This window comes from Cherax quadricarinatus, chromosome 9 (assembly GCF_038502225.1).
Source record: "Cherax quadricarinatus isolate ZL_2023a chromosome 9, ASM3850222v1, whole genome shotgun sequence".
In the NCBI taxonomy this organism is placed as follows: domain Eukaryota; kingdom Metazoa; phylum Arthropoda; class Malacostraca; order Decapoda; family Parastacidae; genus Cherax; species Cherax quadricarinatus.
This window is the reverse complement of record NC_091300.1, coordinates 1,589,061-1,604,894: the sequence shown is the minus strand read 5'-3', so window position 1 is coordinate 1,604,894 and position 15,834 is coordinate 1,589,061. Positions and strand designations below refer to the sequence as shown.

The 15,834-nt window shown below is 38.5% G+C and overlaps 1 protein-coding gene across 1 annotated transcript; it reads left to right on the top strand.

Moving 5' to 3' along the window:
- The first annotated feature begins 2,760 nt into the window (after positions 1-2,760).
- LOC128686155 (uncharacterized) lies at positions 2,761-15,427 on the top strand. Its single transcript, XM_070083151.1, has 6 exons — positions 2,761-4,291; positions 4,689-4,844; positions 5,355-5,474; positions 6,164-6,288; positions 8,653-8,802; positions 15,118-15,427. Exons 1-6 carry the CDS (start codon positions 2,908-2,910, stop codon positions 15,328-15,330), a joined length of 2,148 nt encoding a protein of 715 aa, XP_069939252.1. The 5' UTR covers positions 2,761-2,907; the 3' UTR covers positions 15,331-15,427.
- The last annotated feature ends 407 nt before the right edge of the window (positions 15,428-15,834 follow it).

The window sequence follows — 15,834 nt, the reverse complement described above, 5'->3', positions numbered from 1 at the left end:
GAAGTTACATTTTTTGATCTATGCCTCCTATCCTGATTTTTTACATTTACCATGGGTAAGGCTACTGCAGCTATGCCATCATCATTAACAGTAGCTGCAATTTTTATATTAGTAACTGTTGTGTCAGGGTCATCAGTATCATTATTATCATTATACAAACCCTTACACATTACTACATGATGCCTTCCTTTGGGGCATTGATAACAATTATTCAGTTTGGCATAACAATCCTTTACATTATGACTGCCTAAACATCTGATACATCTGTCATTAAATTAATGATTATAAAATTAAAGCCGGTTACTCTGGTACAATGAAGTTTAGTGGACTGTATAGGATGTTTAGGCAGTCATAATGTAAAGGATTGCTATGCCAAACTGAATAATTGTTATCAATTACCTGGAGTTTACCTGGAGAGAGTTCCGGGGGTCAACGCCCCCGCGGCCCGGTCTGTGACCAGGCCTCCTGGTGGATCAGAGCCTGATCAACCAGGCTGTTGCTGCTGGCTGCACGCAAACCAACGTACGAGCCACAGCCCGGCTGATCAGGAACTGACTTTAGGTGCTTGTCCAGTGCCAGCTTGAAGACTGCCAGGGGTCTGTTGGTAATCCCCCTTATGTGTGCTGGGAGGCAGTTGAACAGTCTCGGGCCCCTGACACTTATTGTATGGTCTCTTAACGTGCTAGTGACACCCCTGCTTTTCATTGGGGGGATGGTGCATCGTCTGCCAAGTCTTTTGCTTTCGTAGTGAGTGATTTTCGTGTGCAAGTTCGGTACTAGTCCCTCTAGGATTTTCCAGGTGTATATAATCATGTATCTCTCCCTCCTGCGTTCCAGGGAATACAGGTTTAGGAACCTCAAGCGCTCCCAGTAATTGAGGTGTTTTATCTCCGTTATGCGCGCCGTGAAAATTCTCTGTACATTCTCTAGGTCGGCAATTTCACCTGCCTTGAAAGGTGCCGTTAGTGTGCAGCAATATTCCAGCCTAGATAGAACAAGTGACCTGAAGAGTGTCATCATGGGCTTGGCCTCCCTAGTTTTGAAGGTTCTCATTATCCATCCTGTCATTTTTCTAGTAGATGCGATTGATACAATGTTATGGTCCTTGAAGGTGAGATCCTCCGACATGATCACTCCCAGGTCTTTGACGTTGGTGTTTCGCTCTATTTTGTGGCCAGAATTTGTTTTGTACTCTGATGAAGATTTAATTTCCTCATGTTTACCATATCTGAGTAATTGAAATTTCTCATCGTTGAACTTCATATTGTTTTCTGCAGCCCACTGAAAGATTTGGTTGATGTCCGCCTGGAGCCTTGCAGTGTCTGCAATGGAAGATACTGTCATGCAGATTCGGGTGTCATCTGCAAAGGAAGACACGGTGCTGTGGCTGATATCCTTGTCTATGTCAGATATGAGGATGAGGAACAAGATGGGAGCGAGTACTGTGCCTTGTGGAACAGAGCTTTTCACCGTAGCTGCCTCGGACTTTACTCTGTTGACGACTACTCTCTGTGTTCTGTTAGTGAGGAAATTATAGATCCATCGACCGACTTTTCCTGTTATTCCTTTAGCACGCATTTTGTGCGCTATTACGTCATGGTCACACTTGTCGAAGGCTTTTGCAGTCTGTATATATTACATCTGCATTCTTTTTGTCTTCTAGTGCATCTAGGACCTTGTCGTAGTGATCCAATAGTTGAGACAGACAGGAGCGACCTGTTCTAAACCCATGTTGCCCTGGGTTGTGTAATTGATGGGTTTCTAGATGGGTGGTGATCTTGCTTCTTAGGACCCTTTCAAAGATTTTTATGATGTGGGTGGGATGACCCGTGTCCATGAGGCATGGTTGACAAATAGGCAGCAGAGATGCATATGCAACAGTTAGGTATCTTTATTATGATGAAACGTTTCGCCTACACAGTAGGCTTCTTCAGTCAAGTACAGAAAAGTTGATAGAAGCAGAAGATACTTGAAGACGATGTAATCAGTCCATCACCCTTAAAGTTTTGAGGTGGTCAGTCCCTCAGTCTGGAGAAGATCATTGTTCCATAGTATGAAACAATATTGTTTCATACTATGGAACAATGATCTTCTCCAGACTGAGGGACTGACCACCTCAAAACTTTAAGTGTGATGGACTGATTACATCGTCTTCAAGTATCTTCTGCTTCTGTCAACTTTTCTGTACTTGACTGAAGAAGCCTACTGTGTAGGCGAAACGTTTCATCATAATAAAGATACCTAACTGTTGCATATGTGTCTTACCTAACAACCTGTCGGTATTTTATACCATTTTAATGTTCAGGCAGCAGAGAGTTTGCATATATGGGGAGAAATCAGAATGGGGGCACGTCACAAGCGGTGTTCCACAAGGGTCAGTGTTGGGCCCCTTGTTGTTCACAATTTACAGAAACGACATAGATGAGAGAATAAATAGCGACATAGCAAATTTGCTGATGACACCAAAATAGGCAGTCCAATTCATTCTAATGAGGACATTAGAGCACTCCAGGATGATCTGAATGGACTGATGCAATGGTCGGAGAAGTGGCAGATGCAGTTTAATATAGACGTGACTGACTTGGCTAGGTCAAGGCATTGGCTTAAGCCGGTGGAAGAATTGGCCGTGCCTCGCATAGGCCAGTAGGCGTGTTGCAGTGTTCCTTCTTTCTTATGTTCTTTCATCGCCCATCTTTGGGCAACAAATCTTCCCCGAACATCGGGAAGTCGGACTCGATACGGCGTAGGTTGTCAGTGGCCTCTATAAACCCAACTAACAACAACAAGCAACACGTTAGATAAGAATCAAGTGTTTAGAAACTACACATACTTCGAAGAAATTATACGTATCATAAAAAAACCTTTCATATCCCTAAGAAGAAGCTGAGGGTATTCCAAAAAAGAACAATGCTGTTGAAAACCAGTCGATTTTTTCTTCGAACTGGGAGTCCAAATATTCCCACCAGCAAAGTAAATCGGTATTTAAGAACACATTGTGCAACTTTACTTCCGAGAGGATATACGAATTATGATCACAGACACAGTGAAAGGATTCCTGAAGTCCAGCATCCTAACAGGAGTCCTAGGGTGCATAAGGACTCACGCTCCATAGATAGCGTTGACAGTGTTGTCCTGAAATATACAAATATAATCAATGAAATACGTAATGTTGAGCCGAGCAGTAGCAAAGTACATTTAACCAATTTTGGTAATATTCGCTTTGATAATGAAAATGTGCCTGAAGTACATGGCCAATATGACAGCATTTATGGCCCTGTAATGCCAGTCGGATTACAGGAAATGTTATCAAGTAAAGATGGTAAGAAAAGTCAAGCTGAAGATGAAACTAATGCTACAGAATATAATGCTGATTATGAAGATATACCATATGTTTCCCATTTATCTGTTCCCATATTACAGCAGTCTGGAGAACATGCAAGACTTAATAAACCAGAAGTAAAACAAGAGAGAGAAACACTAACTGGAACTAGTAAAGCAGTGGAAGAACATTGTACTGATTCTAATTTTGTGGATGAACTGTACTTTGGAGCAGCCGTTAAAAATTATTCCAAAAGTGATGATTCTTTGAGTACAGAAATTAATATTGCACCATCAAATGATACAACTGTTACTGCAGGTCTTAATTATATAGACGAGTGTGTATTTGGTGTTTCTATATCAAGATTTGATGAACATTCTTCCTCTAGTGTAAATGAACATACTCACCAATTTGCACCAAATGATGATGATAAATATCAGAAAACTGAAACAGAACAACAACAGGACAATGATAATCTCAATTACATTGATAACCATTTTTTTAAGGATTCACTGCAGTCCTTATCAAAAGAAAATTCTTCAATCAATAACAAAATACAACATACAGAGATTAAACAAGATACAAAAGCATTGGCTAAGAAAGCTAATGAAGATATTATTCTTGATTCCCCAATAACTGTGAATTTGGAAAACAATATTGAATATGCAAATCTTACATATTTAACACAAAAGCCAAAGGAAAATGAAGTGTTGCATAAATCATATACAAAGCAAAATGATAAAGTAAAGCCTAAGGTTCAGAATATAGAAGTTCCACCAAAATCAGCCTTTGATTATATTGTTAAAATGAGAAAAGATTTGCATAAAAAGGAACATGATATTCATCCAGACATTGTGGGTACAAATAAGAGCTATAAAAAAATTTTGAGTCTATTGAGTGTGAAGTCGAAGGAAAATTTTACTAAATTTGAGGTTCTTAAAACGCTGAAAAATAGTGTGATATATGATAAAGGTAAGTTTTAATATTTGTTAATTGTTTTGTTTGGAATTATAAAAAATTACTAAAAGCATGTATCATGAAATTTAGTAGAGTACCTTAAACTTAATACAGCACTTCAAATTTTTCTTTTAAATTACTAATCAAATGTAAAACTGCAGTAGAGTGGACCCCCGGTTTACAATATTATTTCATTCCAGAAGTACGTTCAGGTGCCAGTACTGACCGAATTTGTTCCCATAAGGAATATTGTGAATTAGATTACTCCATTTCAGACCCCCAAACATACACATACAAACGCACTTACATAAATACACTTACATAATTGGTCACATTGGGAGCTGATCGTAAACCGGGGTTCCACTGTATATATATTATAGTAATAACTTATTTTATTCCTTTTATTTTTCAGATGATATTGTTGGCTTATACAAACCATATGGAATAGCTATGCACAGAGGAACTAGTGGTCATCAACATATTCTTTCAGATTACCTTCCTGACTTAGCAAGATATTTAAAAGCAGATGAATTGTACCCAGTACACAGGCTTGACTCTAACACCACAGGTATATATTTTAATGATTATTTAATTGTTCTTGGATGACAGACTGACCAGTTTATATGATCTCTGTAATTAGTGTTCATGTTTATTATATATGTATATGTATAATCACTAATCAGGATGATTCCCTAAATGTGATATCCATAAACCTATTTGTTTATATTTTAAAAGTGAGCAAGATTTTCTAATTGTTTTGTTGAGTATATAATCCTATATGATTATTTGTTAGTTTGGAAATCTAAAATGAAACTATAATGATCGTGTATCACAATATTGAGGACAACATTTGAATAATGACTAATGGGATGTATTACATAAATAGTAACATTTGTTAGAATATACACTCTTCTTAGTCTTAACATTCTACTATTCTTTTATTCATGCTTTTGTGAGTCATATTCATATTTTGTTGATGAAAAATCTATCAAGAACTTGTTTAAATTAGTGCCTGTATTCACATTTTTTTAGCAGTATCCTGCCATCACTTCAGTTTAGTAATTTCCTGCTGTTCCAGGAGTGTTACTGATGGCACGCACGCCTTCCATGGCTGATATTCTGAAGAAAATGTTTAAGGAATGTCAGCTCAAAAAGACTTATTGGGCTATCACAAAAGGCATTCCAAATCCACTTCAAGGTAAATAACTAAAAGAGTATGACTAGCAAATATTAAGAGAGTCTTGCAGATCTTTAAGCATTAATATAATTTTTAGATCACCTGAAATTATTTCTGGATATTAATTACCTTCCCAGTTAATCTAATCATAAGATTAACCACCATAGATGACACCTAACTCCAACCTACTTCCTGTCCTTGTCACTCACCTTACTACTTTATAATATCCTGGCACCTAGACACCTTGTATGACTTGCTGGAGCTCTATAATCAAAGTTTGCTCTGTACCAAGTGTTTTTCTACTTACCTCAACACTACCTGGGGAGGACGAGATAGGGAGTAACAGATGTTCAGTTATTTTATAATCTCAACATAGTATTATTAAGTTCTTTTATAAATGATGTGTTTTGTTTTCTTGGCATTTAATTTTGCTGAGTGCTTATAATGTTATAGCTTGCTTATTTAGGCTTACTGAGGGTACTTTGAAAAGCTTCATCTAGATTTTGAAGCATAATTAAAGTTTTGAAAGAAAGAATTGCAGCCTCTCTGGGTGTATAATAAGAAACTAATATGCACATATATACTCTTAGAAGAAATGGAATGATAGGTGTAGTAATGAGTGGAAAGTAGCATGCAGTGAAGGAATGTCATACACTGTTTTTTCTTTTTTCTAAATGCTTACAGTATTCCTAAAAAGATTGTTATTGCAGGTGTGATTGACATTCCAATAGCAGATGGTCTGATTGAAGGAAAACATCGCATGGTCCTGTCACCAGACATAAAAGGAATAAAAAATCCTACAAGTAACAGCCATTTGGCTGTCACTTCTTTTAAAGTAAGTAAAAAAAAAAGAGAGAGTATGCAGTAAGGCTCAGTCCTCTGTTCATATGAGTCTAATGCCATACCTCATGCTATGTTCACATGCGTCCAGTACCACAAGTCGCCCCCTCCCAGGGCTACATGCCTTCACCCATACCATGCCTCCAACCTACACCGTGGCTTCATACCTACACCCATACCATGCCTCCAACCTACACTGTGGCTACACGGCTTCACCCATACCATGCCTCCAACCTACACTGTGGCTACATGGCTTCACCCATACCATGCCTCCAATCTACACATGCCTTCTCTGCCTATACCACCAGCCCCTATAATATCCCAATGGCCACATGCTTTCACCCACACCATTTCAATTAGTAACCTCCACCCACACAATTCCCTTACAGCTACACACCTTTACCAAGACCATCCCAACCAAAAACCTACCCAGCACAGTTCCCCCTTCAACTACGCCATACCCTCGTGGCCAGTTTTCCCTATGACCTCATACCCACATCTTATCCGAACACGCTGTCTACACATCTAATCACTTAGTCGACCACAACCCTTATTACCACTTATGCCACCAACTGCATACTCATCCATCATCCAATCACTACCCACACCAAGCCACTGACAACCACACCTTTCACCCACACCATTCCCCTTCATCTTTAAGTGCACATGGCCCCACTTCCATGCTTTCACTCACACCACTTTCCTACAGCTTCTAGCCTACACAACCCTATGCCCACACCAACTGTGCAATCACCCACCCATCATTCACACTACCATCCACACCAGGTCACCGATACTGTCATCCACACTGTCACTATCACACTGCCTTGTTGCTTCTAGCCTCCCCCCACCCCTCCACTGCCCAGCATCCTCCAACTAGCCATTCTAATATGCAGTCATGAATGAGGTGATGTTATTTATACAATTATTACAATATTGCAGTAGTCTGCATAACAGTAAATCTTCTATTTTTTCTTTGAATAAAAAATCAAAATAGAAAGCAAGAGTAATATCAGAAGGGCCTGGAGATATGACTGATGAATAAAGGAAATGTTGTTTTAGAGCCAGGAATGTCTGCATTGTTCACTCTGGACCCTATTTTGAAATTGGCATATTTTTTAATTTGCGTGAAATTGGCCAAATTGCCAATTTCTGACCACTTTATTGGGTAGTTGAAATCGGTAAATGGGCAATTTATTGTACTCAGTCGATAGGACAAATGGAGTTCTAAAGAAATAGTTATGAGTTTGGTCGACTGGAACAATGGAATTAGCCGAAAATAGGGCTCAAAGTGGGGAAAATCGCCAATTCATAAATATCGCCTAGGTCGCTAACTTCATGAGAGCGTAATTCCATAAATTTTCCATCAAATTTCGTACTTTTGGTGTCATTACTATCGGGAAAAGATTCTCTGTCATTTCATAAGGAAAATTTTTGTTTTTTGTTTTTTTTTTGTTTTTTTTTTTTTTTTTGCGACACCAAGAGACACCTCAGGATGTGGGGTTGCGACAGTCAAAGGGTTAATCTTTGTAAAAACATAATGTGTATAAGAGGACCTAAAATCAGAAAACTCCAATCTCTGTCAGCTACTTCGAAGCTACTGTTAAAACACAAATCCTTTTGCTAATGTGATCCTAACAACAATTAATTATGCTGAACAATTCTTTCAACCTGTATTATCCCTATCCTTGTCTATCATTCCTTCAACTCATGTATCACTAATTATAATTTTTTTATTGAATTACTAAATACCTCCAGTATAATAAAAACTATTCTTATTCTCATATACTTGCAATCATAATTTAGTTTTAAAGCTGCCCGAATGCTTTGCATAATATGGGGCTTTCTATAGAGAAATTTATATTTGTCAGTCACCTTAATTGTATAATATACTGTACTCCACTTTACAAAAATAAGGCTCGTTACCCACGACCCTCTACCCATCCCTCACACCGGTGCCCATCTGATCATATGCTCCAGTGCCACATGAGACACAACAGGTGAAGGAAACATGGGACAGGAGCAACAGCATTCACTCGCAGGACACACTCACTCCTTCACTCAAAACTTCATTCATCCTTCATCACCCAGTACCCTGTCCTCACTCACTAGCTCACATGCTCCCACCCACTAGCCTGAGAGACAATAAATTTGCCCTGAGGCTCACTGTGAGATGAAGGGAAAAGAACGTGACTCATGCCACATTTTCCACTGCATGTGCTCTACTGTGTCAACCGATTTTCTACAGTGTGTTCTCAGAAAATGTGCAGCAGTGTTATAGCAAAAATATGTTAATAGGTAGTGTGATATCCAATGGTCTACTGCCCCTGTAATAATATAAAGCTTCCATCATTCACAGGTATTAGCAAGCAGCAACAGTGCAGCATTTGTTGAGTTGTCACCAATGACAGGGATCAAGCATCAGCTGCGTGTACATCTTGGCTTTGGAATGTCTTGCCCTATTTTAGGTGATCACAAATACTCACACTTGAAAAAGTTGGCTCCACAGGTGAGTGTCTTCTATAAGTTGTCTGCATGAAGTTTCCAAAATAATTAATGTGTGTCTGTCTCCTTGTAACTAGTTATTTGCTTGACTCTTCTCCCGTTTTCTAATTTTTATTACAGTATTTAGTTCAATGATGTTTATAAAGGGATAATGTGTAAATAAACTGTTCTGTTGGATTTTCAATAATTTTATTCCTTTTATTATCTCTCCCAGCTGTATCAGTTAGATGGGCTGTACCATTCCTTAATATATATGGCTTGTTATTACGTATTTTGTAGCACTGTACACTGTTTTCCACTAGCACCATCAAAAATGACAAAATGTTATAAATGTATGCTTTCTTGTTTCAACAGTTTTTTATTAGATTTTTTTGAAGTTCTGTCACCCAAATTTCCTACATGGAAATAATAATAACAATAATGTTAATAATTTATTTCCTCATGATGCATAGTTTTTACAAAATTGATTGACATTTAACAGTACAATTGGAAAGCCCTTAGTTATGCAGAGCATTTTGGGTAAGCTTAAACCTAACTTAAAACTAATAGAACATAATAAACATCATACATATATGTATACAAGTATTAAAGATATTCATAAAGACATAGAATAAAAAGTAATTGTAATGAATATAAAAAACATACATGAAAGTAGATATAAAATGAAGCATGATACATGACAGTAAGAAAAATTAATTGTTTTCAGGTACAATTTTTTTTATACATTAGTTGATGTTTGATACAAAAATTAAAAAATTACCTGTAATGATGTTAATAGCCACTCATCATCTTGTTTATCAGTGCTCAAAATCAGGCTTTATATGCTCTTACATGCTACTATTATTTCTACCAGAGATATGATCATTTTGACCAAAGCTACCATAAACACATAAAACACCTCCCTTCAATATGTGTACCATGTGGTGACAGTTTCAGGAAGATGAGCACCAGAGACCTAGTGCATCAGTTGCAGAGAGGAGTGTGTAGCCTCTTAACAAAAATTAATGTACGGTGGACCCTTCATTTTCATCCGCTTTTTTGGCTGAAATTCTATTCCAGTTATCAGCCATTATTTCGGAGATCGGGTGTACGTATTGGCAAAGAAAGTAGAAATCAAGGAAGTTAATGTTGCAATGGGGGTAAATGTGCTAACAAAACAAAGGTCACCAATAATGGAAGATGTGGAGAAGTTATTGTTGGTATGGATCACCGAAAAACAATTAGCGGGAGATAGTGTTGTGGAGTCAATCTTTTGTGAAAGGCAAGGCAGTTGCATGCGGATCTCATAAAGAAAAATGCCTGGAACAAGTGATGCTGTTAGTGAATTTAGGGCCAGCAAAGGTTGGTTTCAGAGATTTAAGAAGCGTAGTGGCATACACAATGTAGTAAGGCATGGCGAGGCTGCAAGTTCTGAAAATGTGTGGCCGAAGCATTTGTTGATGAATTCAAGGGGTACATAGAGGCTAAGGATTCTTCCCCCAATAAGTGCTCAGTTGTGACGAAACAGGTCTCTTTTGGAAGGAAATGCCAGAGAGGACCTACATCACACAGGAGGAAAAGGCACTGCCAGGACATAAGCCTATGAAAGACAGGCTTACTCTTTTGTTTTTTGGTAATGCTAGTGGGGATTTCAAAGTGAAGCCTTTACTGGTGTATCACTCTGAAAATCCCAGTGTGTTCAAGAAAAACAATGTCATCAAGAGTAAATTGTGTGTGTTGTGAAAGGCTAATAATAAGGCATGGGTCACAAGGCACATTTTCATTGACTGGGTCCATGCAGTGTTTGGCCCAAGTGTAAAAAAATGCCTCCAGGTAAATAAATTGCCACTCAAGTGTCTCTGGTACTGGACAATGCTCCTGCTTATCCTCCAGACTTGGAAGACCGGTTGTTTAGGGACTTGAGTTTTATAACAATGAAGTTCTTGCCTCCTAACACCACTCCTCTTATCCAGCCCATGGACCAGCAGGTCATTTCTAACTTCAGAAAACTCTACACAAAAGTAGTGTTTCAAAGGTGCTTTGAAGTGACCTTGGACACTTACTTGACCCTAAGATAGTTCTGGAGGAATCACTTCGGTATCCTCCATTGCATAAGCCTTATAGGTAAGGCTTGGCAGGGAGTGACTTCCAGGACTTTGAACTCTGCTTGGAGAAAATTGTGGCTAGAATGTATCTTCAACAAGGATTTTGAAGGGTTTGAGGCTGATCCTGTCGATCCTCTGCCTGTTGTGGAATGTATTGTGTCTTTGGGGAAGTCCATGGGGTTGGAGGTGAGTGGCAAGGATGTGGAAGAGTTGGTCGAGGACCACAGGGAAGAGCTAACTATTGAAGAGCTGCAAGACCTTCATCTGCAACAGCAACAGACCACAGCTAAGGAAATTGGTTCAGAGGAGCGAGATACAAAATTTTGTTGAAAAATATCACCCTGACCAAGCTGAAACATGCCATAACTGCAACATGTTTAGTAACAAAACCTTGTCCCACTTCAGGAAAATCTTAAAGAGATGCAAGAAACAGAGTTCTCTGGACAATTTTTTGGTGCCACAGGGTTGCAGTGACTCTCAAGCTGGTCCTAGTGACAGTAAAAGACAAAGAAGGGATGTAACCCCAGAGAGGGCTTTAATACCTGAAGTCCTTATGGAGGGTGATTCCCCTTCCAAACAATAATCAGTCCTCCCTCTCTCCTCCTCCCTGTCTTCAATAAGCCAACAAGAGTCTTCAATAAAGGAATAGTGATTTAAATGTTCATTTATTTATTTTATTTAGTTCTCATTGTTTTGTGTATGTAAAACTATAATTAATCTTTAAAAAAATTATATTTTGTTTATATTTTTGGGTGTCTGGAACGGATTAAATGTATTTGCATTAATTCTTATGGGAAATATTATTTCAGTTTTAGGCCGACGTTCTGGAACGGATTACAGCCAATAACTGAGGGTCCACTGTACTTAGAATATGTTTAAAGAGGAGTCACTTACATATTTTGACAGGAATCAGTTTTGCTGAAACAGAAGTTAGTTTTTATTTGTCTTTATCATACCTGGAATTTCTTATGCATAAATTCTGCACAGAACATGTTTTTTTTTTTTTTTTTTTTTTTTAACACACTGGCCGATTCCCACCAAGGCAGGGTGGCCCGAAAAAAGAAAAACTTTCACCATCATTCACTCCATCACTGTCTTGCCAGAAGGGTGCTTTACACTACAGTTTTTAAACTGCAACATTAACACCCCTCCTTCAGAGTGCAGGCACTGTACTTCCCATCTCCAGGACTCAAGTCCGGCCTACCGGTTTTCCTGAATCCCTTCATAAATGTTACTTTGCTCACACTCCAACAGCACGTCAAGTATTAAAAACCATTTGTCTCCATTCACTCCTATCAAACACGCTCACGCATGCCTGCTGGAAGTCCAAGCCCCTCGCACACAAAACCTCCTTTACCCCCTCCCTCCAACCTTTCCTAGGCCGACCCCTACCCCGCCTTCCTTCCACTACAGACTGATACACTCTTGAAGTCATTCTGTTTTGCTCCATTCTCTCTACATGTCCGAACCACCTCAACAACCCTTCCTCAGCCCTCCGGACAACAGTTTTGGTAATCCCGCACCTCCTCCTAACTTCCAAACTACGAATTCTCTGCATTATATTCACACCACACATTGCCGTCAGACATGACATCTCCACTGCCTCCAGCCTTCTCCTCGCTACAACATTCATCACCCATGCTTCACACCCATATAAGAGCGTTGGTAAAACTATACTCTCATACATTCCCCTCTTTGCCTCCAAGGACAAAGTTCTTTGTCTCCACAGAATCCTAAGTGCACTGCTCACCCTTTTCCCCTCATCAATTCTATGATTCACCTCATCTTTCATAGACCCATCCGCTGACACGTCCACTCCCAAATATCTGAATACATTCACCTCCTCCATACTCTCTCCCTCCAATCTGATATCCAATCTTTCATCACCTAATATTTTTGTTATCCTCATAACCTTACTCTTTCCTGTATTCACTTTTAATTTTCTTCTTTTGCATACCCTACCAAATTCATCCACCAACCTCTGCAACTTCTCTTCAGAATCTCCCAAGAGCACAGTGTCATCAGCAAAGAGCAACTGTGACAACTCCCACTTTATGTGTGATTCTTTATCTTTTAACCCCACGCCTCTTGCCAAGACCCTCACATTTACTTCTCTTACAACCCCATCTATAAATATATTAAACAACCACGGTGACATCACACATCCTTGTCTAAGGCCCACTTTTACTGGGAAATAATCTCCCTCTTTCCTACATACTCTAACTTGAGCCTCACTATCCTCGTAAAAACTCTTCACTGCTTTCAGTAACCTACCTCCTACACCATACACCTGCAACATCTGCCACATTGCCCCCCTATCCACCCTGTCATACGCCTTTTCCAAATCCATAAATGCCACAAAAACCTCTTTAGCCTTATCTAAATACTGTTCACTTATATGTTTCACTGTAAACATCTGGTCCACACACCCCCTACCTTTCCTAAAGCCTCCTTGTTCATCTGCTATCCTATTCTTCATCTTACTCTTAATTCTTTCAATAATAACTCTACCATACACTTTACCAGGTATACTCAACAGACTTATCCCCCTATAATTTTTGCACTCTCTTTTGTCCCCTTTGCCTTTATACAAAGGAACTATGCATGCTCTCTGCCAATCCCTAGGTACCTTACCCTCTTCCATACATTTATTAAATAATTGCACCAACCACTCCAAACTATATCCCCACCTGCTTTTAACATTTCTATCTTTATCCCATCAATCCCGGCTGCCTTACCTCCTTTCATTTTACCTACTGCCTCACGAACTTCCCCCAGAACATGTATAATACAATATTTGTTTGGATTTTTGTGGGCAGTATATATTTTAGAACTATTGAGGAAGTGTTCTACTTCATAAGTTATATTATAGCTGAGACTCTGCTCTCTTTTGAAATTTGTGTAATTAATGGCATCCATGAGGCTGTTAATTAAAATATCAGTATGGATTCTAAAGAGATATTTCTTGTTTTGAATGGGATTTTTAAAAAGTCATTGATAAAGAAAGTGTGAAAATGGTCAGTTTTTCTCTCTATGATAAAATTTATAGGTGTTTTTATGTTGATCCCCATATGATCTAGTGTGTTTGGTGATCAGGGGTGTTTGGGGGTAAGAATACATATTATTACAGAAGTTTGACTCTTGGAGAACATATGGTTAACAAAGAATAATGTTGAAATCTCCAGCAATTATTATTTTTTTTTTAATTTAGTTTGTTGTTTATCATCATGTTTCCCAGGTTGTCACTGAAACTTTGCAAATTGGTGTTCATGATTCTGCAAATCACTTCAGTTGTTCTTAGATTATTAATACATATACATGTATATTGTTTGTGATAACGTGAATAAATGCATATTTGCCTTATTCATCACTGATGCTCATGCTATTCGTACTGTTTCACCCCGGATCTCTGTTATTATAATATAGGAATACTTCAGTTGCTTGCTACTTCATTTATATAGTCTTCTGGTGACACATCTGTCTATAGGTACTCCTTAAACTTTCTTTGTCTGAAGCTTTTATTACTGTATCTTATGAGCTGTTATTGTTTTGCTGGAATTTCCATTACAGCCTCTCCTCACTTAGCGACGTACTGTACTTGTTTACCGACAAGTCGGACTTAGGACGGGCTCTCTAACCAGTATGCGTACCTAAATAATGTATGTTAGAGCTGATTTCCTCTATTCTGTTTATTACAATATACAGTACACTACTGTATAAACGTTTAAAAATATACCAGAAATGTTATAAATGGTGCAAAGGTGACATTAATACATTATCAGTGATTTTTGACACAAACCCACTACCATTATAGTATGCTCCTCAGCGACGAATTTGTTTACGTATGCTCCTCAGCGACGAATTTGTTTACCAACGAGGTCTCAGGAACAGAACTCCATCATTAAGTGAGGAGAGGCTGTACTTGGTACTATTCTTAAATACAGCCTCTCCTCACTTAGTGACGTACTCGTTTACCGACCACTCAGACTTAGATAGTTGACACAAACCCACTAACATTATAGTATGCTCCTCGTTTAGCGACGAATTTGTTTATCAACATGGTCTTAGGAATGGAAGTCCATTACTGTATTAAGTGAGGAGAGGTTGTATTCAGAATATTTTTATCACTAAAAGTAGTAAATGCCTTGCTCTCATCTTGATTGATTTTTAAATTTAAGTGTAACTTTCTATTCATCATATGTTATTACTTTTCAATATTTTTCTTCCCTCCCCAGCGACTTCCTGGTGATATCTTGGACCACCTGAAGATAAAGCAGAGTAGAGTAAGAGATTTGCCGATGTTCCTCCACAGTCGATCTGTACTGATACCTGAAATTATGGATGGAAAAAATGTATTCATTGTGGCTAGACTTCCAGCATTTTTCAACAAAACTTTATCAGTACTTGAATTGAACAAACACAAGAGTCTTGTGAAGTTTACAAACTAAGAACTTAAACAGACAGCTTTTATACTGCATTGTAAATTTGCAATTGTATATACTGTATACATGCATATATATTACACAAATATACACTTGAGCCTAATTCTATTTCTGTAACCATACATTCATAATTACGAACACACATACACACACATGCACATACATAAAGATGGGAATGCACACATACACTCATGCACACAAATACGCACATTAGTATTGGCTTGGTAGGGGAGTCACAAAGTTGCACAACAGTGCTGTGGAACCATAAACATGCATACATAGACATTAATTAACCACATCATTGCAGCTTTGATCACATTGTGAACCATGGCCCATGCACACATTGTATAATACAGTGGACCCCCGGTTAACGATATTTGTTCAGGTGCCAGTACTGACCGAATTGGTTCCCATAAGAAATATTGTGAAGTAGATTAGTCCATTTCAGACCCCCAAACATACACTTAAAAACCCACTTACATAAATACACTTACATAATTGGTCACATTC

Excerpts from the sequence above, each read along its gene's own strand:
- LOC128686155 (XM_070083151.1), top strand. The coding sequence starts at position 2,908 with ATGCTGTTGAAAACCAGTCGATTTTTTCTTCGAACTGGGAGTCCAAAT. Across the intron at positions 4,292-4,688 it reads TAGTGTGATATATGATAAAG|ATGATATTGTTGGCTTATAC; the intron begins GTAAGTTTTAAT and ends TTTATTTTTCAG. Across the intron at positions 6,289-8,652 it reads TGGCTGTCACTTCTTTTAAA|GTATTAGCAAGCAGCAACAG; the intron begins GTAAGTAAAAAA and ends CATCATTCACAG.